General features: G+C 47.0%; 1 protein-coding gene across 1 annotated transcript; it reads left to right on the top strand.

The window, feature by feature from the left end:
* Nucleotides 1-6793: 6793 nt before the first annotated feature.
* Nucleotides 6794-20218, top strand: tysnd1 (trypsin like peroxisomal matrix peptidase 1). Its single transcript, XM_080215753.1, has 4 exons — nt 6794-8047; nt 11381-11511; nt 17782-17967; nt 19709-20218. Exons 1-4 carry the CDS (start codon nt 6846-6848, stop codon nt 19924-19926), a joined length of 1737 nt encoding a protein of 578 aa, XP_080071879.1. The 5' UTR covers nt 6794-6845; the 3' UTR covers nt 19927-20218.
* The last annotated feature ends 1890 nt before the right edge of the window (nt 20219-22108 follow it).

Below are 22108 nucleotides of genomic sequence, written 5' to 3' on the forward strand. Positions count from 1 at the left end.
AGGTGATAGTGGATGCCTTGGTGATTATTTTCCAAACGTCGCTGGATTCCGGGGAAGTGCCAGAAGATTGGAAAACGGCTAACATTACGCCATTGTTTAAGAAGGGTGGCAGGCAAAAGGCGGGGAATTATAGGCCGGTTAATTTAACGTCTGTTGTAGGAAAAATGTTAGAATCCGTGATCAAGGAGAAAATAGTGAGGCATCTTGAGGAGAATTGTTTGGTAGAGCAGACGCAGCACGGTTTCGTTAAGGGGAAGTCGTGTCTGACGAACTTATTGGAGTTCTATGAGGACGTGTCTAGGGCGGTGGATAGAGGAGAGCCGGTGGATGTGGTCTTTCTGGATTTTCAGAAGGCGTTTGACAAGGTGCCTCACAAGAGGTTATTGCAGAAGGTCAGGGGGCATGGAGTTGGGGGTAGGGTGTTAGCGTGGATAGAGGATTGGCTGTCAAATAGGAGGCAGAGAGTGGGGGTCAATGGGTGCTATTCAGATTGGCGGTTGGTGACTAGTGGAGTGCCCCAGGGGTCGGTGCTGGGGCCTCAGCTATTCACCATTTATACAGATGATCTGGAGGAGGGAACAGAGTGTATGGTGTCAAAATTTGCTGATGATACCAAGATTGGTGGAACGGCAAATTGTGTGGAGGGTGTGGAGAGTCTGCAGAAGGATCTAGATAGGCTGGGCGAATGGGCCAGGAAATGGCAAATGGAATTTAATGTTGGCAAATGTGAGGTGGTCCACTTTGGTAGGAATAATGGTAGGAAGGACTATTACTTACGTGGCGAAAAACTGCAGCATGCGACAGTGCAGACGGACCTCGGGGTCCTTGTGCATGAGTCGCAAAAACCCAGCCTGCAGGTGCAGCAGGTGGTCAGGAAGGCGAATGGGATGCTGGCCTTCATAGCAAGGGGGATTGAATATAAAAGTAGGGAGGTCTTGCTGCGGCTGTATAGGGCATTGGTGAGGCCACAGCTGGAGTACTGTGTGCAGTTTTGGTCGCCGTACTTACGCAAGGATATTTTGGCCTTGGAGGGAGTGCAGAGGAGGTTTACTAGGCTGATTCCGGAGTTGTGGGGGTTGAACTATGAGGAGAGGCTGAATAAACTAAGCTTGTACTCGTTAGAGTTTAGAAGAATGAGGGGAGATCTCATTGAGACGTATAAGATGTTGAATGGGATGGATAGGATAGAGGTGGAGAGGCTCTTCCCGCTCAGAAAGGACAGTAGGACTAGAGGGCACAGCCTCAGGATAAAGGGGGGGTGGTTTATAACAGAGTTGAGAAGGAACTTCTTCACTCAAAGGGTGGTGAATCTCTGGAATTCTCTGCTCATTGAAGTGGTGGAGGCTGCCTCGCTAAATATTTTTAAGACGCGGGTTGATGGGTTTTTGATAAGCAAGGGGATTGAGGGTTATGGGGAGAGGGCGGGAATGTGGAACTGAGCCACGACAGATCAGCCATGATCTTATTGAATGGCGGGGCAGGCTCGAGGGGCTAGATGGCCTACTCCTGCTCCTATTTCTTATACAAAATAAATAAAAGTTTTAGATGTTTTACGGTAAATGCTGAGAAGGTCTTTCACCCCTGGCTGGAGAGTCTAGAACTAGGGATCATTGTCTCTAGATAGGGGACCAACTATCTAGGTGTTCACTGTGAACCTTTGGCATTCTTACCCAACAGGGCAGTGGGTGCTCAGTTACTGAATTTATTGGAGACTCAGTCCAATAGATTTTTGAATGTTAGGAGAATTGAAGGACTAGGTTGGGAGAGTGGCTTTCAGGAAAAAGATCAGCTATGGTCTTACTGACAGTTGGAATAGACTCAAGGAGCTTTATGGCCACTTGCTGCTTTTCCTACTTGTGTTCTTATGTGCTGGTTTGTAGTTTTAAGATGCAACTGGGCCCACGCATTGAAAATGCGTGGCTTGAAGGTTTCCCACGGAAACTGAGCTATTTGCAGTGCTTACAACCACAAGTGACTAGTTCTATTTATAACATCCTTCTAACTCAGTAATATCTTCCTTGTTCCGAGACAGCAAATAATAGATTTTAACTCTGCAATTTAATGACTGGAGTGCATAACGTGCTCTGATAGCTCGATTCATTTCTGAAGGACTGTTGGACTGTCCGAGGTGTTCTCTGGATGGTCAATAGCCACAGCTGAAGGTGGAGAAATCTACTCAAACAGCAAGGGAATTGTTCCCCCAAATATCCTTGTCAACATTTCCCTATCCACCAATGCCACTAGACCAAGCTGATCTGGTGCCCTAGTTGATTGTTGTTTGTCGGAGCTTGCTGTGTTTCCCAAAATCCCAATATGCTTCAAAAAGTACTTCCTTCAGCAGCAATGACGCACTTCATGATGTCCCGAGATTGAGAAGTTATTGCAAGTGACAGAACCAACAGCCAACCCCAGGCAATTCTTGGAGGTGGCCACAAGCTGGAGTTGCAAGGTCTGAAGTTGTTTGTGGTGGGATTGGGGCATGTGGGGTGGGGGTGTGTCCTCTCTCAGCTCTGGTGGGTTACCAGAAGTAAAGCACTTTTACTTTATGGTGAGTGAGCGAGTCAAATTTCACCCTACACGTGAAATTTCACGAGTGTTCCAACATTCTTGGGAACCCCACACACTGTGATCCTGTCCATTTTTGTTTGAGAAGACGTGCCAATGCCCTTACTTACTCTTCACACTACTCCACACTAATGTTGTCAATTCTGCTTGAATATATTTATAGAAGTGCAGTGCAGAAGGAGGCCATTTGAACATAGAACATAAGAACATAAGAAATAGGAGCAGGAGCAGGCCAACTAGCCCTTCGAGCCTGCCCCGCCATTCAATAAGATCATGGCTGATCTGTCGTGGCTCAGTTCCACCTTCCCGCCCTCTCCCCATAACCCTTAATCCCCTCTCTTATCAAAAACCCATCAACCCGCTTCTTAAAAATATTTAGCGAGGCAGCCTCCACCACTTCAACGGGCAGAGAATTCCAGAGATTCACCACCCTTTGAGTGAAGAAGTTCCTCCTCAACTCTGTTCTAAACCGCCCCCCCTTTATCTTGAGGCTGTGCCTCCTAGTCCTACTATCCTTTCTGAGCGGGAAGAGTCTCTCCACCTCTATCCTATCCATCCCATTCATCATCTTATACGTCTCAATGAGATCTTCCCTCATTCTTCTAAACTCTAACGAGTACAAGCCTAATCTATTCAGCCTCTCCTCATAGCTCAACCCCCTCAACGCTGGCATCAGCCTAGTAAACCTCCTCTGCACTCCCTCCAAGGCTAAAATATCCTTGCGTAAGTACGGCGCCCAAAACTGCACACAGTACTCCAGCTGCGGCCTCACCAATGCCCTATACGGCCGCAGCAAGACCTCCCTAGTTTTATATTCAATCCCCCTCGCGATGAAGGCCAGCATCCCATTCGCCTTCCTGACCACCTGCTGCACCTGCAAGCTGGGTTTTTGCGACTCATGCACAAGGACCCCGCGGTCCCTCTGCACCATCGCCTGCTGCAGTTTTTCTCCACATAAGTAATGATCCTTCCTACCATTATTCCTACCAAAGTCGACCACCTTGCACTTGCCAACATTAAATTCCATTTGCCATTTCCTGGCCCATTCGCCCAGCCTATCTAGATCCTTCTGCAGACTCTCCACACCCTCCGCACAATTTGCCTTTCCACCAATTTTGGTGTCATCAGCAAATTTCGACACCCTACACTCGGTTCCCTCCTCCAGATCATCTATATAAATGGTAAATAGCTGAGGCCCCAGCACCGACCCCTGGGGCACTCCACTAGTCACCATCCGCCAATCCGAATAGCACCCATTGACCCCCACTCTCTGCCTCCTATTTGACAACCAGTCCTCTATCCACGCTAACACCCTACCCCCAACTCCATGCCCCCTGACCTTCTGTAATAACCTCTTGTGAGGTACCTTGTCAAACGCCTTCTGAAAATCAAGAAAGACCACATCCACCGGCTCTCCTCTATCCACCGCCCTAGACACATCCTCATAGAACTCCAGTAAATTTGTCAGACACGACTTCCCTTTAAGGAAACCGTGCTGCGTCTGCTCTATCAAGCAGTTCCCCTCAAGATGCCTCGCTATTTCCTCCTTGATGACGGATTCTAACATTTTACCTACAACAGACGTTAAACTAACAGGCCTATAATTCCCCGCCTTTTGCCTGGCACCCTTCTTAAACAACGGCGTAACATTAGCCGTTTTCCAATCTTCCGGCACTTCCCCGGAATCCAGCGATGTCTGGAAAATAACCACCGAGGCATCCACTATCACCTCCGCCATTTCTTTCAGGACCCTCGGATGCATTCCATCTGGTCCTGGGGACTTGTCCACAATCAGCCCCTCCAGTCTGTTGAGCACCACCTCTCTAGTAACAGTAATGTCATCGAGACCCTCCAGTCCTACCACCTTTCCATCTCTAACATCCGGCAAATTATTCATGTCTTCCTCCGTGAAGACCGAAACAAAAAAGTTATTCAAGACCTCCACCATATCCCCATCCCCTACCACTAAGTCCCCCTTCTCATCCTCTAGGGGACCAACGTTCACCCTAGCCAGCCTCTTCCTTTTTATATATTTATAAAAACTCTTGCTATCCTTTTTTATATTAAGCGCTAGCCCAGCTTCATAGTTTCTCCAACCGTCCTTTATCAACTTCTTTGTCAATCTTTGTTGACATTTAAACCTCTCCCAATCCTCTTCTCGCTCACTACTCTTAGCTACTCTAAACGCCTCCGCTTTTAATTTAACACTTTCCTTCACCTCCTTCGTTATCCACGGCTTATTACCTCTCCTCCTACGGTCCTTTTTGACCATCGGAATAAATTTCCGCTGAGCATTTGGCCCATTGAGCCTGCACTGACAACAATCCTATTCCTGTAACCCCGCATACTACACTTGGTCTGGTGCATTAGTGGATAGGGAAATATTGACAAAGGTAATTGGGGGAAGAATTCCCTTGCTCTTTGAGTAGATTTCTCCACCTTCAGCTGCGGCTATTGGCCATCCACAGAACACCCTGGACAGTCCACCAGTCCTTCAGAAACGAATCCTGAAACTAGGGTCAATTTAGCATAGTCAATCCCCCTAACCTGCATATCTTTGAAGTGTGGGAGGAAACTGGAGCACCGAAGGAAACCCATGCAGACATGGGGAGGATGTGCAAACTCCACAGAGACAAGGGGGAAACATGCAAACTCCGCACAGAGAGTGACCTAAACTGGGAATCGATCCCGGGCCCTGGCACTGTGAGGCAGCAGTGCTAACCACTGTGCCAACTGTCCTGGAGATATATCACAATCTTATGCTTCATCCCCCTACTCTCCTGCCACTGGTTGTCCAGCATGTCTATCTTCATGTTGTCCTAGAATAAAAGCTGGATTGGGGAAACAAGAACAGAGACTGCTGGAGAAATTGAGTAGGTCTGGCAGCATCTATGGACAGAGAGAGAGACAGAGTTAACATTTTGACTCCAGAATTCTGAAGGTAGGGAGAAATATTTGGATTATATATACTGTTTAAGAGGGAACAAAAGGTTTCTGTTGTCCTGTTGTTCTGTCATCGGGTTCCCAGAAGTTAGAAATAATCAGACATTGAGCTCAAAGTTCTGGAGGTTTGTCAAGTGTTTCTTGTGTCTCACTGTGTAGTTGGGAGACTGATACGTTATTACTTGGCAGATGACAGCAGTAGTGCAACAGTGAATGTGGCACCCCAGGAGATACTGTCTTGAATGAAACAAAGACCAATGAATTAGACAGAAATTACAGGGGTGACAGCCCCTGTGGGGCAGTATAACCAAAACAAAATATCAAAAGAAAACTTTACTCATTAAATTATCATCCCTGGGGGTGATGATGATGCACCCCTGCCCCTGCAGAACTCACCCCAGGATATATTCATAGAATCATAGAATCCCTACAGTCCCGAAGAGGCCATTCAGCCCATTGAATATGCACTAACTCTGTGACAGAGTATCTTACCCAAGTCCTCTTCCCTGTCCTATCCCCGTAATCCCACACATTTACCGTGGCTGATGCATCTATCCTACAGATCGTTTGACAACTAAGGGGCAAGTTAGCATGGCCAATCCACCTTACCCACATATCTTGGAACACTAAGGGGCAAGTTAACGTGGCCAATCCACCCTAACCTACACATCTTGGGACACTAAGGGGCAATTTAGCATGGCCAATCCACCCTAACCTACACATCTTGGGACACTAAGGGGCAATTTAGCATGGCCAATCCACCCTAACCTACACATCTTGGGACACTAAGGGGCAATTTAGCATGGCCAATCCACCCTAACCTACACAACTTGGAACACTAAGGGGCAAGTTAATGTGGCCAATCGACCCCTACCTACACATCTCAGGTCACTAAGGGGCGGTTTAGCATAAGACAATCCACCTAACTTGCACATCTTGGGACACTAAGGGGCAATTTACTATGGCCAATCTACCTAACCAGCTCATCTTGGGACATTAAGGGGCAGGGTAAATAGATAGGGGGTTACAGGGATGGGGCTTGGGTGGGATTGTTGTCAGTACTGATTCGATGAGCTGAATGGCCCCATTGTATAGGGGATTCTATGAGAGATACGTACGAAAGAAGGCTCAGTGAGGAATCAGGAACACGGGCTTGTTGAGCGGAATGGGCTGTTTGTGAGCCGCTAGCAATGCGATGTTAAACTGAAACTGAGTGTAAAGGGCTGGATTGTAGGCATTGCCAGATAGGATGTTGAAGGCATTAGCTTCCGGGTTAGAAATTGAGTTTAGCAATGCTGCTGTCTGGGTTTTGAGTGTGTTATGTGTGTGTGTTTGTGATGTTCCCGCAGAGCCAGTGTTGCATTGTCTCTGCCTCTGTGCAGCGCCGGGCTCCGGAGACTCAGTGCGGGGAGGCAGCACTGCCGGCGGCTCACTCCCTGCCTCCCCAGCCTCAGTGGGAGGGAGTGCGGAGCTGCAGCGGATTGCTCCTGGACGGCAGGCGGGGTCTGGTCCTCTGCCACGGTCAGACCTTCCTCCCTTTCCTCCTCCTCCAGCGGCAGGATGTGAGTGGCAAGCCGTTCCTGCAGCCTGGGGCATTCCACCAGGACCTGCAGGTCCATCTCCAGTTCCCTACCACCAGCCCCAGGGCCAAAGCCCAGCCTCCCTTGTCTTCCAGCTTCACCCTGGGGCTGGAGCCTGTCTCAGAGTCTCCTGGTTCCGACCTGAACCCGGTGTTGCCCTCAGTGGCACCCGGGGTGGACAAGTCTCGGAGCTACGCCCGAGCTGAGATGCTGATGGTCTTCCCTTGCCCAGAATTCCGAGACATCTTCCAGACCTTGTTCCGCAAGTCGGACAACTGGTGTTTCTACAATGAAGACCAGGAGCAAGGGCTCCGGTCCGAGATCCTGGACTTGGCCTGGTTCGCCTTGCTGCGATGCCCCGATTGGGCCAGTGATGCCCTTGGAGGGAGTGCCCTGCGCTACGTGAGGAGCGAAGGCTTGAGGAAGGGGCAGCTCCTCTTCAGCTGTGCCTCTCCCTTTGCCGCCTTCTGCCCCGAGATCTTCCTGAACACAATCAGCAAGGGCATCGTGAGTAACCTGGCAGGAGAGAGGAACGCCATGATTTTGACCGATGCCCGCTGCCTACCCGGGACCGAAGGAGGCGGCATTTACGTCAAGTCTCGAGATGGGTATCACTTGGCCGGTTTAATCGTGGCGCCACTTTGCTGGAAAGCTAATGAGTGGGTTGGACTGACGCTGGTGTGTTCGGCCAGCTGCGTATTGGAGGCCATCGGAAGGATTTTGAATGGATTTGACAGAAGTGGCGCAAAGTTGTCAATTTGCCCTGTCTCTGGTCAGCGGCCCCTGGCGAACCCGGGGTGGCACAGCTTAACACGGCTGCTCGGGGCTGTAGCTCTTCTGCAGTGTGACAGGGTGTGGGGATCAGGAGTGGTTATCAGCCCCAGGCTGATCCTCACATGTCGACACGTGTTAGGTCAAACATCGGCTGTCAAAGTGAAGATCCAGTCGGACTCCAGCAGGTAGGCCCCTCTCTGTCACAGTTTGTGTAAAACTCTGAGATTATCGGGGGTAGACTGGAATGTTTTTAAATTCATTCATGGGTCATGGGTGTCACTGGCTGGCCAGCATTTATTGCCTTTCCCTACTTGCCTTTGGAGGGCAGTTGAGAGTCACCCACATTGCAGTGGCTCTGGAGTCACATGTAGGCCAGACCAGGTAAGGATGGCAGATTTCCTTCCCTAAAGGGTATTAGTGAACCAGGTGGGTTTTTCTGACAATGGTTATCAATAGATTCTTAATTCCAGATAATTTTTACAGAATTCAAATTCCATTATCTGCCATGGTGAGATTCGAACCCGGGTCCCCAGAACATTAGCTGAGTTTCTGGATTAGTAGTTCAGTGATAATACTAGTAGGCCATCACCTTCCCATAAATACTCAATTAAAAACACAAACAGATCAGCTGTGAGTTTGATGAACGGCTGAGTGGGCTTGAGGGGCTGAATGGCCTACTCTTGTTCATTTTTGTATGTTCATACATGTTTCCTGCTCCTTCTTCATCTTGGCTTGAACATAGCACTCTCCTTCGTTGTCAGAGATTGTGGGTTCAAACGTCTCTCCAGCACGCTAGTGTGTAAAGAGGTGTGCAGGTTAAGTGGATTAGCCATGCTGAATTGCCCCTTTAGTGTTCAGAGGTGAGTGGGTGGATTAGCTGTGGCAAATGGGCAGGGTTACGGGGGGGAAGGGAATTGGGGAATGGGCCTCTGTGGGATGCTCTTTTGCAGAGTCAGTACAGACTGGATGGGCTGAATGGATTCTATGATTTGAAGAGTCCACACTTTGGAAAGTCAGTGAGGCGCCTGCATCAGAATCCGGGTCAAGAAATTCCAAGCAGCAATCGGAAAATCCGGGCCAGTATATTCCCGAGATTCTGATAATGGATTCTCTTGTTGTATAATCACCACTTTTCAAAGTAAGTCATTGTACATAATGCATTTTTGGGATGGTTCTATAGAAACACAATGATTGCTATATTTGGATCATTATCCAACAACTGCTGCCATTTATGTAGCACCTTTAATGCAGTAAAACATTGCAAAGGAGATTTGTCAGCAAGGGCGACATGGTGGCACAGTGGTTAGCACTGCTGTCTCACAGTGTCAGGGATCCGGGTTCAATTCCCTGCTTGGGTCACTGACTGTGTGGAGTTTGCACATTCTCCCCATGTCTGTGTGGGTTTCCTTCACGTGTTCCAGTTTCTTCCCACAGTCCAAAGATGTGCAGCTTAAGTGGATTGGCCTTGGTGAATTGCCCCTTAGTGTCAGGGGGACTAAGCAGGGTAAATGGGGTTACGGGGATGGGACCTGGGTGGGATTGTGGTCAGCCCCCACTTGATGGGCCAAATGACCTCCTTCTGCACTGCAGGGATTCTAAGCCACATAAGGAGGTACTAGGACAGGAAACCAAAATCTTGATCAAAGAGATCAAGTTTGAAGAGTATCTTAAAGGAGGGTAGAGAAGTAGAGAGGTTTGAGGGGGGATTTCTAGAGCTTCGGACACAGGCAGCTGCAGGCACGACTGCCAATGATGGTGTGATTAAAATCGCGAACATGTAAGAGACCAAGATGCTCAGAGGGAGAGTTGTAGCTGGTTCCAGAGATAGGAAAGTGTGAGACTGTAGAGGGATTTGAATACAAGGGTGAGAATTTTAAAATCAAGGGCAGTGAAAGCCCAGGGCCTGTGTAGGTCAGCAAACACAGGGGTGGTGGGTAAATGGGACTTGGTGCAAGCAAGATGGGCAGCAAGAGCTTGGCTGAGTCGAAGTGAATGGTGCCTGGAGGTCACCTCCAAACTAGCCTCAGCCAGTGTGATTTTGTGTTGTGATTTTTAAAGAAACTTAAATCTTTCACCAAAATAGAGAAACGGATATCAGAAAGGCAGGAGTGTTGGCTCCTTGCTGGGGTACAGTTTCAAAGGCACTTGTCTTCCTCTAGTACCTTATTCAAGTGTCTCGCAATAAGGCAGCTAACTAGTGTAGAAATGACTCAATCAGAACAGTAACTTGTTTAACTCAAAAGTGTGAAACAACTTTGTAAAGATTCAAAATGAAATTTTTGACGTTGATATTATGTTTCCCCGTCCGCCTCTTCCCTCATTGAGGTGTTATCTCCCTCTTGGCTTTTGACCAAAAGGCCATAGTAGTCTCACAACACCAGGTTAAAGTCTAACAGATTTATTTGGAATCATGAGCTTTCCCAGTCCTGCTCCTTTTATCAGGTGAATCTGAAAGCTCGTGATTCCAAATAAACTTGTTGGACTTTAACCTGGTGTTGTGAGACTTCTCACTGTCCCCGCCCCAATCCAATGCCGGCATCTCCACAAAAGGCCTTTGTCCCAACAGTGAGTGTTGTCACTGTGAGTGAAGAACTCACCAGTGAAGAGAGACTTAAATCGGTTAGGATTATGTTACCCGGAATTTAGAAGAGTGAGAGGGGATCTCGTAGAAACTTCTAAAATTCTAACAGGATTAGACAAGGTAGATTCAGAAAGAATGTTCCCAATGGTGGGGTCATAGTTTGAGGATAAACCTTTTGTGACTGAGGTGAGGCAAGGTGGGACAGTGGTCAGCACTGCTGCCTCACACTACCAGGGACCCGGGTTCGATTCCCGGCTTGGATCACTGTCTGTGCGGGTTTCCTCTGGGTGCTCCAGTTTCCTCTCACAGTCCAAAGACTTAGATCGATTGGCCATGTTCAGTTGCCATTTAGTGTCAGTGGGACTAGCTAGGGTAAATACATGGGGCTACAGGGATAGGGCCTGGGTGGGATTGCAGTCAGTGCAGCCTCAATGGGCCGAATGGCCTCTTTCTACACTGTAGGGATTCTATGAAGTTTCTTCACCCAGTAATTCTTTGGAATTCATGACTACAGAGGTAGTTGAGGCCAAAACATTGTGTGATTTCAAGAAGAAATTAGATATAGCTCTTAGTGCCAGAGGTTCAAGGGATATGGAGGGGGAAGAGGGGGATCAGGATATTGAAATTGTTGATCAGCCATGATCAAAATGAATGGGGGAGTAGGCTCGAAGGGCCAAATGGCCTACTCCTGCTTCTAGTTTCTATTGATGCCTTGGGATCTGAGGGGAGGGGGCGTGGATTCAGGAGTTGACCAACTCTCCCCATCGTTAATGCACTGACCCATCTGCCTAAGTGAGGTCAGGCAAACCCGCTCGGAGTGGGCTGCGTATCCAGACCCTTCCGATTCCAGGTTTCCCCTCCTCCACTGTCCTGCTGGGGACCGGACAACATTTCGGAAACGAGTTTCCTTTCACCCCTTCCCTCCGTTTTCCTCCAGCTGCCTGGTGCTAAAGGGAAAGGTGTTGTTTGCCACGAAAGAGAATTCGGCCTTCGATGTGGCGGTGGTGGAATTGGAAGAAGACCAGCTGGCTGTCGAAATACCTGCTATTGCGTCTAGGTTCAGCACAGGTAAGGAAAGAACAAGAAAGGCAAACAGATTGACTGAAGAAAACTAACATAGTAGTCAGAGTTTTAAAATACCCACATTTGGGCCAAACACTCTACAAATTCACTTAATCATCAGCAGCTTGTATATATAAATATATTAGAGTCTCATTTTATTGATATATAAAATGAGTGATTTTTTTACATTGCTGATTATTTATTTCCTTTTACTTTGGGTTATGGAGTCAATCTTTTATTTTTATGACTTCTTGTTTATAGACTTGTTTATGGGTCTGCTGAGATAATGGAGCGGGTTTTAGTGTGAGAACTCAGGAGCCATATCGCAGGCTCAGTTAAGAACAGCACTGATATGGAAACTGCTGTCGGTTGACTGAAGTGCGTTTAACTTTCTCCCAGATAGCCTGCAGTGTTGACATGCTTACCTCTCAGTTGTGAAACAGGGGACTCCCCTGGGCCAGTGCACAAATGGGACAGAGATGAGAGTCATAAAGCGTGACATTGCATTGTGACTGACAAAGGCGTCTAGCAGAGTTTACTAAAACCTTACCTTCCCATCACTGTGAGAGAACCCACTGATACAAGGGAGTGTTTGCTGTCTGTTAAAGTTTACATTTATTAATTGGGCAGATTGCACCTTTTTGCTAAAGAGCACAAAATTGATTTGAGAGAGTGGTTATATGTAGTTAAAGCAGTATGCGGGTGGCACAGGGGTTAGGACTGTTACCTCACAGTGCCAGGGACCCGGATTCAATTCTGCCCTCGGATGGTTGTCTGTCTGTGTGGAGTTTGCACATTCTCCCCGTGTCTGCGTGTGTTTGAAATTGGGCTTGTTCACTAACTATGATACATGATTAAGATTACATATATCTAATACACTGTGGTTGGCACAGCTTCAGGGACCCGGTTCAGTTCCACCCCAGGGTCACTGTCTGTGTCACATTTGCCCCATGTCTGGGTGGGTTTCCTCTGGGCGCTTCGGTTTTCTCCCACAGTGCAGAGATGTGCGGGTTAGTTGGATTGGCCATGCTAAATTGCCCCCTTTGTGTCAGGGGTCAGCGGGGGTTGGGGGGTGATGGAGGTGGAGGTGGAGGGAGGGGTGGAGGTGAAGGTGGGAGGTTGGAGGTGGACCATGCATAGGCCCATTGATTGGTGAGCACAGCCGGAACATCCCGCCCACAGGGTTAAGGGTGGGATTATGGTCGGTGCAGACTCAATGGGCCGAATGGCCCCCTTCTGCACAGTAAGAATTCTATGCTGCTAAAATTGCAGTGTGTATTCTTTCAGGACGAGAGGTGGGGAATTAAATATTTTGCACTCAACGCCAGGTACCGGCGATAGGGTCACCAAGTTTAGTTTAAAACTGACATTGGGAGCAGCAGATCACAACTGCAGCCTCAGTATGAATGCCCCCTCGTCTCTGTGTAATTAAGTGTGGATTTAAGTATCGGGGAGGCAGAGCACGCTGACCACAGAATCCGAATTAAAACACAGCTGTGCAAAATGGCCTTGAGTGTCCAGCCCAGCTCCCGCAATGTGCATGTTGCGAGACTGAGAACAACACCACTGCTGCATTAGATAGCATTGTCCAAAATCTCACCTTCGAACGTGCCACCCTCTGATAGCTACACTGTGTGGTATTGACTACTGGCAAAACTACAAGGACTGGAATTTACATTAAACATCTTTTACAACCTCAGGATGTCCCAAAGCGCTTTACAGCTCTTTGGAGATCTGCAGGAAATGCAGCAGCCAATTTGCCCACAGCAAACTCCCATAAACTCCAATGACCAGATTGTCTGGTCAAGGGAGGAATATTGAACAGGGCACCAGGAAGAACTTAAGATTGGCACAGTAGTTAACACTGCTGCCCCGCAGTGCCAGGGACCTGGGTTTGATTCCGGCCTCGGGTGACTGCCTATTTAGAGGTTATTTATTAGTGTCACAGTTAGGCTTACATTAACGCTGCAGTGAAGTTACCGTGAAAATCCCTTAGTCAGCACACTCCGGTGCCTGTTCAGTTACGCTGAGGGAGAATTTAGCATGGCCAATGCATCTAACCATCACATCTTTCAGATTGTGGGAGGAAACCGGAGCACCCAGAGGAAACCCAAGCAGGCACAGGGAGAACATGCAGACTCTGCACAGACAGTGACCCAACCCAGGAATCGAGTTTGCACGTTCTTCTCATGTCTGCGTGAGTTTCCTCCGGGTGCTCCTGCCTTGCTAAAGGCCTTGCTAAATTATCCCATAGTGTCAGGGGAATTAGGAGGGTAAGTATGGGGATATGGGGATACGGGGATAGGGCCTTAGTGGGATGGTGCAGGCTCAATGGGCCGAATGGCCTCTTTCTGCACTGTAGGGATTCTATGGTACTATGAACTCCCCTATTCTTCCTCAAATAGCGCCGTGGGATCTTTGACATGTACCTCAGAAGCCTCGTATTGGGGTGGCATGTCCGACAGCGCATCGGGCTCTCAGTACAGCATCGGAGTGTCAACTTTGATTTTTGTGGTGAAGATCTGAGCTGGGACTGGAACCCACAACTTTCTGACTCAGAGATGAGAATGCGGAGCCGCAGCTGACGCCTAACGTGACTTTTAATCACTGAGTTAAAGCTGCCTGTCAGAAAAGAGGAAACATTGAGAGGTTTGTCCAGCTGAGTGCTGTCAGGGGCTCTATGATCATGGGGGAGGGCAGGAAACATTCCGGGATCAGCTCCCAGTAAAGAGCGTTACATGGAAACGCAAGAATTGAGCTTCGCTGACCCTGGAACAGGAACGAAGGAACTTGCTGAGCTCATGAAAAAAGGAATTGTGATCAGGATGCTCGATTTCCTTGCAGCTGTTTGGAGGGGGGACTTTCCTCCTCTTACCATGCGGTCATGTTGTTGCTCGCTTTCTCTGCAGGAAGCACAGTCACCATCAGAAGCTCCTGGACTCAAATCCCACTCCAGGAGTTGAGCCACACATTTTTGGTTCACTCCATGACAATACTGAGGGAGTGATTTGATTTGATTTATTATTGTTCCATGTATTAGTATACAGTGAAAAGTATTGTTTCTTGCACGCTATACAAACAAAGCATACCATTCATAGAGAAGGAAAGGAGACAATGCGGAATGTAGTGTTACAGCCATGGCTGGGTTGTAGAGAAAGATCAACTTAATGCAAGGCAAGCCCATTCAAAAGTCTGACAGCAGCAGGGAAGAAGCTGTTCTCAGTTGGTACATGACCTCAGACTTTTGTATTTTTTCCCTGAAGGAAGAAGGGGTGCGTGGGGTCCTTAATTATGCTGGCTGCTTTGCCAGGACAGTGGGAAGTGTAGACAGAATCAGTGGATGGGAGGTTGGTTTGCATAATGGATTGGGCTACATTCATGACCTTTTGTAGTTTCTTGTGGTTTTGGGCAGAGCAGGAGCCCATACCAAGCTGTGATACATCCAGAAAAAATGCTTTCTGTGGTGCATCTGTAAAAGTTGGTGAAGTCGTAACTGACATGCCAAATTTCCTAAGTCTTCTGAGAAAGTAGAGACATTGGTGGGCTTTCTTAACTATAGTGTCGGCACTGGGGGACCAGGACAATTGTTGGTGATCTGGACACCTAAAAACTTGAAGCTCTTGATCTATTCTACATTGTCCCCATTCATGTAGATAGTGGTATGCTCTCCTTTACGCTTCCGGAAGTCGATGACAATCTCCTTCATTTTGTTGACATTGAGGGAGAGGTTATTGTCGCTGCACCAGTTCACCAGATTCTCTATCTCATTCCTGTTCTCTGTCTCATCATTGTTTGAGATCCGAACCACTGCAGTGATGTCATCAGCAGACTTGAAGATCAAGTTGGAAGGGAATGTGGCCACGTGGTTAAAGGTGTATAAGGAGTATAGTAGGGGGCTGAGAACACAGCCTTGTGGGGCAGCGGTGTTGAGGATGATCATGAAGGAGGTGTTGTTGCCTATCCTTACCGATTGCAGGCTGTGGGTTAGGAAGTTCAGAATTCAGAGTGCTGCACTGTTGCAGGTTCTGATGTTTTGAATAAGGTGCAAAACCCAAGTTCCTTAACAACATTCCTCAGCAAGTAGCAATAAAAACAGGTAAGCCACTTGTTTATCGTGCCTTTCAGTGTTTAGGCAGGCACACATTCAGCCTACTGCGTGGCATGTAAAGGTTGTTAGTTTTTATATGCTGAAGCACTACTTAAACCCACGCTCCTCATTTCTGTAGACACTATCTTTTTCACCACTGAAGTGCAGAAGACGCCCATCGAGTTTGCACTGACACAAGAAATGCCCTGACCTGTCCTCCTAATCCCACTTGCCAGCACTTGGCCCGTAGCCCTGAATGTTATGACGTGTCAAGTACTCATCCAGGTACTTTTTAAAGGATGTGAGGCATCCTGCCCCCACCACCCTCCCAGGCAGCGCATTCCAGACCATCACCGCCCTCTGGGTAAACAAGATTTTCCTCACATCCTCCCCCCACCCCACCAAACCATCCACCCCTCACTTTTAACTTGTGTCCCCTTGCAACTGACCCTTCAACCAAGGGGATCAACTGCTCCCCATCTACCCTGTCTATGCCCCTCATAATCTCTGGATGAATGAGAAATAATGCGACATAATTAGATAATGCTTGGGTTAAAGGTAGTTAGACTGATGGAAAGTGGGGTTGGTGTTTCACAGGTATTGGTGCTGGGGTTCAGAGTTTACTGAAATGATTAGGGTTTGTGAAGCAAAGATACAATCTCAAAATTTATAGGTGACACCAAATCAGGAGAGATACAATTAAAAAGAAAAAAACTCGTAGAATGGATGTTTAAATGGTAAGTTAATTCCAGTATTGATAAACATTTTGGGAGGAGCACAGAGGTCACATACCCCTTGGAGAATAAGAATCTAAATGAGGCAGAGGAGCAAAGGGATCTGGAGGAACCGGGACAACAATCTGGAGCAAAACTGGTTCACATGGCTGTAAGAAGCAAGTCAAGCTTAGGGGTTCTCATGTAAAGGAATATGATTGAAAAGTAATGATGTTAAACGTATATCGAGCCTGAGTTAGACAGCACTCGAGGGGCAGCATGGTGGCTCAGTGCTTAGCACTGCTGCTTCACAGCGTCAGGAACCCGGGTTCAATTCCAGTCTCAGGTCACTGTGTAGAGTTTGCACATTCTTCCTGTGTCTGTGTGGGTTTCCTTTGGGTGCTCTGGTTTCCTCCCACAATCCAAAGATGTGCGGGTTAGGTTGATTGGCCATGCTAACTTGCCCCTTAGTGTCAGGGCATTAGCAGGGTAAATAAGTGAGGTTACAGGAATAGGGCCTGTGTGGGATTGTGGTCGGTGCAGACTCGATGGGCCAAATGGCCTCCTTTTGCACTGTAGGGATTCTATGAATTCTGGTCTCCACATTGAGAAAAGGACATAAGTGAACTGGAGTAGGTGCAAAAAAGATTTATAAGGATGATTCCAGAGTTTATTGTTTGTTCTTTGTTTATAATTATCAAAAGAGATTGTACAGACCAGCGGTTAGAAGTCTGTCTTGGACAGTGTTTGATTGTCTGCCTAATATTTAATTCTTTTGGCTGAACAGGTGGCCAATCCAAGACTGTCCCAAGATGAATTCCTAATCTCAGGGTTCTTTGCTGATACAGGCTGTGAGGTGACCAAACAAAGATCTATAAACCTGTGAAAGGGATTTGATAGGGTAGACAGAGAGAATATGTTTCTACTTGTGGGGAATATCCAAAACTGGGCATTATAAATACTGAGGAGTTACTAATAAATCCAATAACAATTTCAGGAGAAATGTCTTTACCTGAAGAGTGGTGAGAATGTGGAACACACTACCACATGGAGTGATTGAGGTGAGTAGTATAGATGTGCATTTAAGGGGAAACTGGAGAAGCACACAAGGAAATAAGGAATAGGATGACCTGACTGGGTTAAGATAGATCTTTGATGGATCATAGAATCCCTACAGTGCAGAAGGAGGCCATTCGGCCCATCGAGTTTGCACCAACCATAATCCCACCCACAACCTTATACCCATAACCCTACTTATTTACTCTATTAACCCCCTGACACTAAACAGCAATTTAGCATGGCCAATCCACCTAACCTGCATCTCTTTGGAGTGTGGGAGGAAACCGGAGCACCTGGAGGAAACCCACGCAGACATGGGGAGAATGATCATAAACAACATTTGGGCTGAATGGTCTCTTTTCTGTGCTGTACATTCTATTCAACACCTTCAGTGATGCTGTGTCTCTTTGCCAACAGGAGAGGATGTCTGCGTCATTGGCTACGGGGTGTTTGGCCAAAGCTGTGGGCCTTCGGTGACGGCCGGGGTTCTGTCTGCTGTGATCACTGTGGACAACCAGCCTGTGATGCTGCAGACAACGTGTGCGGTTCATGCTGGGGCCAGTGGTGGGCCTGTCTTCAGAATGAGCAGCGGAGAATTGCTGGGTAGGTTGGCTGTCATTGCATCATGGTTAGCGTTTGTGGAGGATCTATTTTAGTCAACTGTTCAAAGCAGAACCAAGGATCTCACCCCTGGTACCTTGTCCAATATTTATCCCACAATTAATGTCACTAAAAAATAAATATCAGTGGTTACAGCTCCGAGATTTATAAGATTGTTATAGTTTGGGATTGTCTCTTTAATTTATGGTGAAATGAAAGAGATCATGCGACCTGCTCTGAGTTCTGCCCAATAACAAGCCTTGGTTGCTATAGGGACGGGAGGGACCTAAATCAGGAGACTTCCTAAGCAGGTGCAAGTTGTTCCCACCTCAGGATAATGAGTGGCAAAGGCATCTGTGCTGACTATGCATTGACTGTTAGTATCACAGGAAAGTGTTAATGTCAAGTTTTATAAATGGTTAGCCAATTAGTATTCCTACCTGGTTACAAGGCCCATGTGATTCACACTGTCCTGTAAATGGGCTTTGAGAGGGGAAGGATCCATAGAAAGCTACTGTAGTATTGGGTTACAGGAATTCCTAAGCTATCATTAAATCTCATAGACCCAAATCGATCTGCAAGAATCTAAGAGGGAGCAAGACAAATAGAGGCAGTCAATCCTCCAGAGAGAATTACAACTCTATTAGTCACTACAGAGAATGGAGGTGGGAGTTTCGCTCCAATTGAAGAAACCCAGTTTGTGAGGATTTAAAGAAGACGGGTAGATTTGCCTAGCTTGGGCTAGAGAAAAGGAATCTCCAGTGCAATCCTTGCAGCGAAAGTCAGCCCTGGGATTAGAAGTTACCCAGTTGGAAAAGGGAAAAGGAAACAGGACATTGGGAATGGGGAATAACTTTGAACTGGTTCCAGGAGAATAAAGTGACCACTCCAGGAACAGGGTGAAGCATAACTGATTGTCAGCCATGTTAAAGGTCATATGGGGGGGGGGTCTTTTCTGCAGTTTGAAATATAATTTGTCTACAAAAGTACTTTTATTCAATGTTGCTTTTAGTTGACTTATTACAGTAAAAGTTTTAAAACTTAATCTCGTTATGACCTTTTCTGTCAGTCACTAGAATTCAAAAATTTTTTAAACATTGTTGGTCTTTATAGAGATTGTAATATTGTTCATTGTTGTTTGTGGGAGCTTGTTACACTTCAGAAGTGTTTTTTATTGGCTACTGAGTGCTTTGGAACATCTGAGGTTGGGTAAAGTGCTATATAAAGGAAGATTGTTTTTGTAAAGTGTTTAATGACATCTTGCAGTCTTGTTTTGCTGTACGATACTCCTCACCCTACCTCCCCCTTGACAGAATCATAGATAGAGCCTTGATGGATCCTAGAATCCCTACAGTGCAGTAGGAGGCCATTCAGCCCATTGACCCTGCACTGACCACAATCCCACCCAGGCCCTACCCCCGTAATCCCATGTATTTTCCCTGCTGATCCCCCAACACTAAGGGGCAATTCAGCATGGCCAATGAACCTAAACTGTACATCTTTTGGAGTGTGGGAGGAAACCCATGCAAACATGGGGAGAATGTGCAGACTTAGCACAGACAGTGACCCAAGGCTGAATTGAACCTGGGTCCCTGGCGCTGTGAGGCAGCAGTGCTACTCACTGTGCCACTGTGCTGCCCTTACATTTTGTAAGGCTTTGCACTGATGTTAACTTTCAAGTTTCATGTTGATTTGAAAGTACAAGTGCCCTCCAGTATCAAACCTGTATCATCTTTCCCCACAGGAATTGTATCTAGCAATGCTCGAAACAACAGCGCAGGGGCCTCCTATCCCCACCTGAACTTCAGCCTTCCTATCACAGTCCTGCAGCCTCTCCTTTCTGCCTACAGCCAAACGAGGGATGCCACAGTGTTTGAAGGACTGAACAAAGTGAGTGATCGGCTACGGGCACTTTGGCAACTCCAGGACAGCTTCTCAGCTCCTCAGAGGAGCAAACTGTAATCTTGAGGGAGTCACCGGGGATATGGGTGTGACCCCTCGTTACTGAAGATCCCAGAAATTGTTGGACGATGAATCAGTCGCTAGGACCTTGGTTTCCCAGGAGGCGATCCAGGCTACACTTGAACCCAGTCTTCAATGAGAACCTGACCCAAATTAAATCCTAATCCTAAACATGGAGATAAGTACAAGGCAGCAATCTCATCTTGGATGATCGCAACAGGGAATACAGACACTGCGTTTTCTCCAGTTGTCGGATTAAACAAGTTACATTCAATAAATCATACCAAAAGGTTTTGTGCCTGTATGTCCTGGTGCTCTGTTGACGTGGTGATAGGTACAGTTTATGGAAACAATACAATGTGTGTGGTGTAAAGAGTCCCTTTGACAAGGTACCACGTAATGGAGAAGATTAAAAGGTATGAAGAGTAGCAAATTGGAACCAATGTTAGTCAGGAGCGAAGTATAAGCCAAGGGAAGGTGGCCACTGAACTCGTCTAAAGAGTCTGGGGCGTAGTCTCAGGACCCTGGTTCAAATCCTATCACAGCAGATGGTGAAATTTGAATTAAAAGTTTGAATGATGACCATAAAATTATTGTCACTTGTAAAACCCATCTGGTTCACTAATGCCCTTAGGGAAGGAAATCTGCTGTCCTTACCTGGTCTGGTCTACATGTGACTCCAGAGCCACATGTCTAACTCTTCACTGCTCTCTAGAGTCACAGAATCCCTACAGTACAGAAGGAAGCCATTCAGCCCATCAATCCTGTAATGACCACAATCCCATCCTATCCTCATAACTTGGTTTAATTTAGCATAGCCAATCAACCTGACTCGCACATCTTTGGAGTGTGGGAGGAAACCGGAGCACCCAGAGGAAACCCACACAGACATGGGGAGAATGTGTGAACTCTACACAGACAGTGACCCAGGTCCCTGGTGCTGTGAGGCAGCAGTGCTAATCATTGTGCCACCTCTAAACAAGGGCACTTAGGGATGGGCAATAAATACTGGCCCAGCCAGTGATGCCCACATCTCATCAATGAAAAAAAACTGTTTCCACTCAGGAAGGGTCAGTCATGGCTGGCACTGTGGAACTTTAAGTGGTGTTAACTGGAAATAGGCGGCCTGATATTTTGGTCACTGTTAGTTATAGAATCATACAGAAGGCCATTCAGCCCATCACATTAGTGCTGGTTTGGTTCAGTTGGTGGTAGTCTCATCTCTATAAGTCAAGCTGTCACTCCGATGAAGTACTGCACCGTGTATCAAAATTTTAAACTAAACCTGTCCTGGCCCGAGTGGAAATCAAAGCGCCCACATCACTATTTTATTGTCCACTACAGCAGGAAAGCTTCCCCCCTCTTGTTAATAAAACGATCTATAACATCAATATGCACAGTGTTCAGTTATTCCACCATGTTTTTATTACTATCTGAGCTCCCAGGTATACTATTCCTTCCTCAATTGAGCTCCATCAACAAACAGATTAACTAGTTGCTCATCTCATTATTATTGGGACATTTAACAATGCATCAGTTGCCTCTCCTTTGATAGTTATTATAGTTTGAGCTGTTACTAAGCTTTCAGCATTCTGAGATTCCTAGGCTGAGTACATGGCCGTATTATTAAAGATTGAGTAGATTTGGTGTCTACTTTTTGGAGTTTTCATTGAAGCAGTTTTCTTTGTTCTTTCCAGAAGCATAGAGGGTTTTAGTTCAGTCACATAGTCGGTGCAGGCTCAGAGGGCTGAAGGGCCTGTTCCTGTGCTGTAATTTTCTTTGTTGTTTATTCATATAGAGTCCATACAGTGCAGAAGGAGGCCATTCAGCCCATCAAGTCTGCACCAACTGTCCAACAGCACATTCCTAACCTACACATCTTGGGATACTAAGGGACAATTTAGCATAGCCAATCCATCTAACCTGCACATCTTTGCATTGGGAGGAAACCGGGGTATCTGGAGGAAAGCCACGCAGACGTGGGAAGAATGTGCAAACTCCACACAGACAATGACCCAAGCCAGAAATCAAACCCGGGGCTCTACTTTTCTGTATTTTTAACATTGTTCAATTCATGGGAAGTGGGCGTCACTTGCTGGGCCAGCACTTAGTGTCCATCCGTAATTGCCCTTGAACAGAAGTCTACGAAATTATGAGGGGCCTGGACAGAGTGGATAGTCAG

This window comes from Carcharhinus amblyrhynchos, chromosome 31, assembly GCF_965287045.1.
Source record: "Carcharhinus amblyrhynchos chromosome 31, sCarAmb.v2.hapA, whole genome shotgun sequence".
NCBI lineage: Eukaryota > Metazoa > Chordata > Chondrichthyes > Carcharhiniformes > Carcharhinidae > Carcharhinus > Carcharhinus amblyrhynchos.

Coding starts and splice junctions, on each gene's coding strand:
- tysnd1 (XM_080215753.1), top strand. CDS start 6,846: ATGTTCCCGCAGAGCCAGTGTTGCATTGTCTCTGCCTCTGTGCAGCGC. Junction 11,512..17,781: donor TGCGTCTAGGTTCAGCACAG/GTAAGGAAAGAA, acceptor CTTTGCCAACAG/GAGAGGATGTCTGCGTCATT. Junction 17,968..19,708: donor GAGCAGCGGAGAATTGCTGG/GTAGGTTGGCTG, acceptor CTTTCCCCACAG/GAATTGTATCTAGCAATGCT.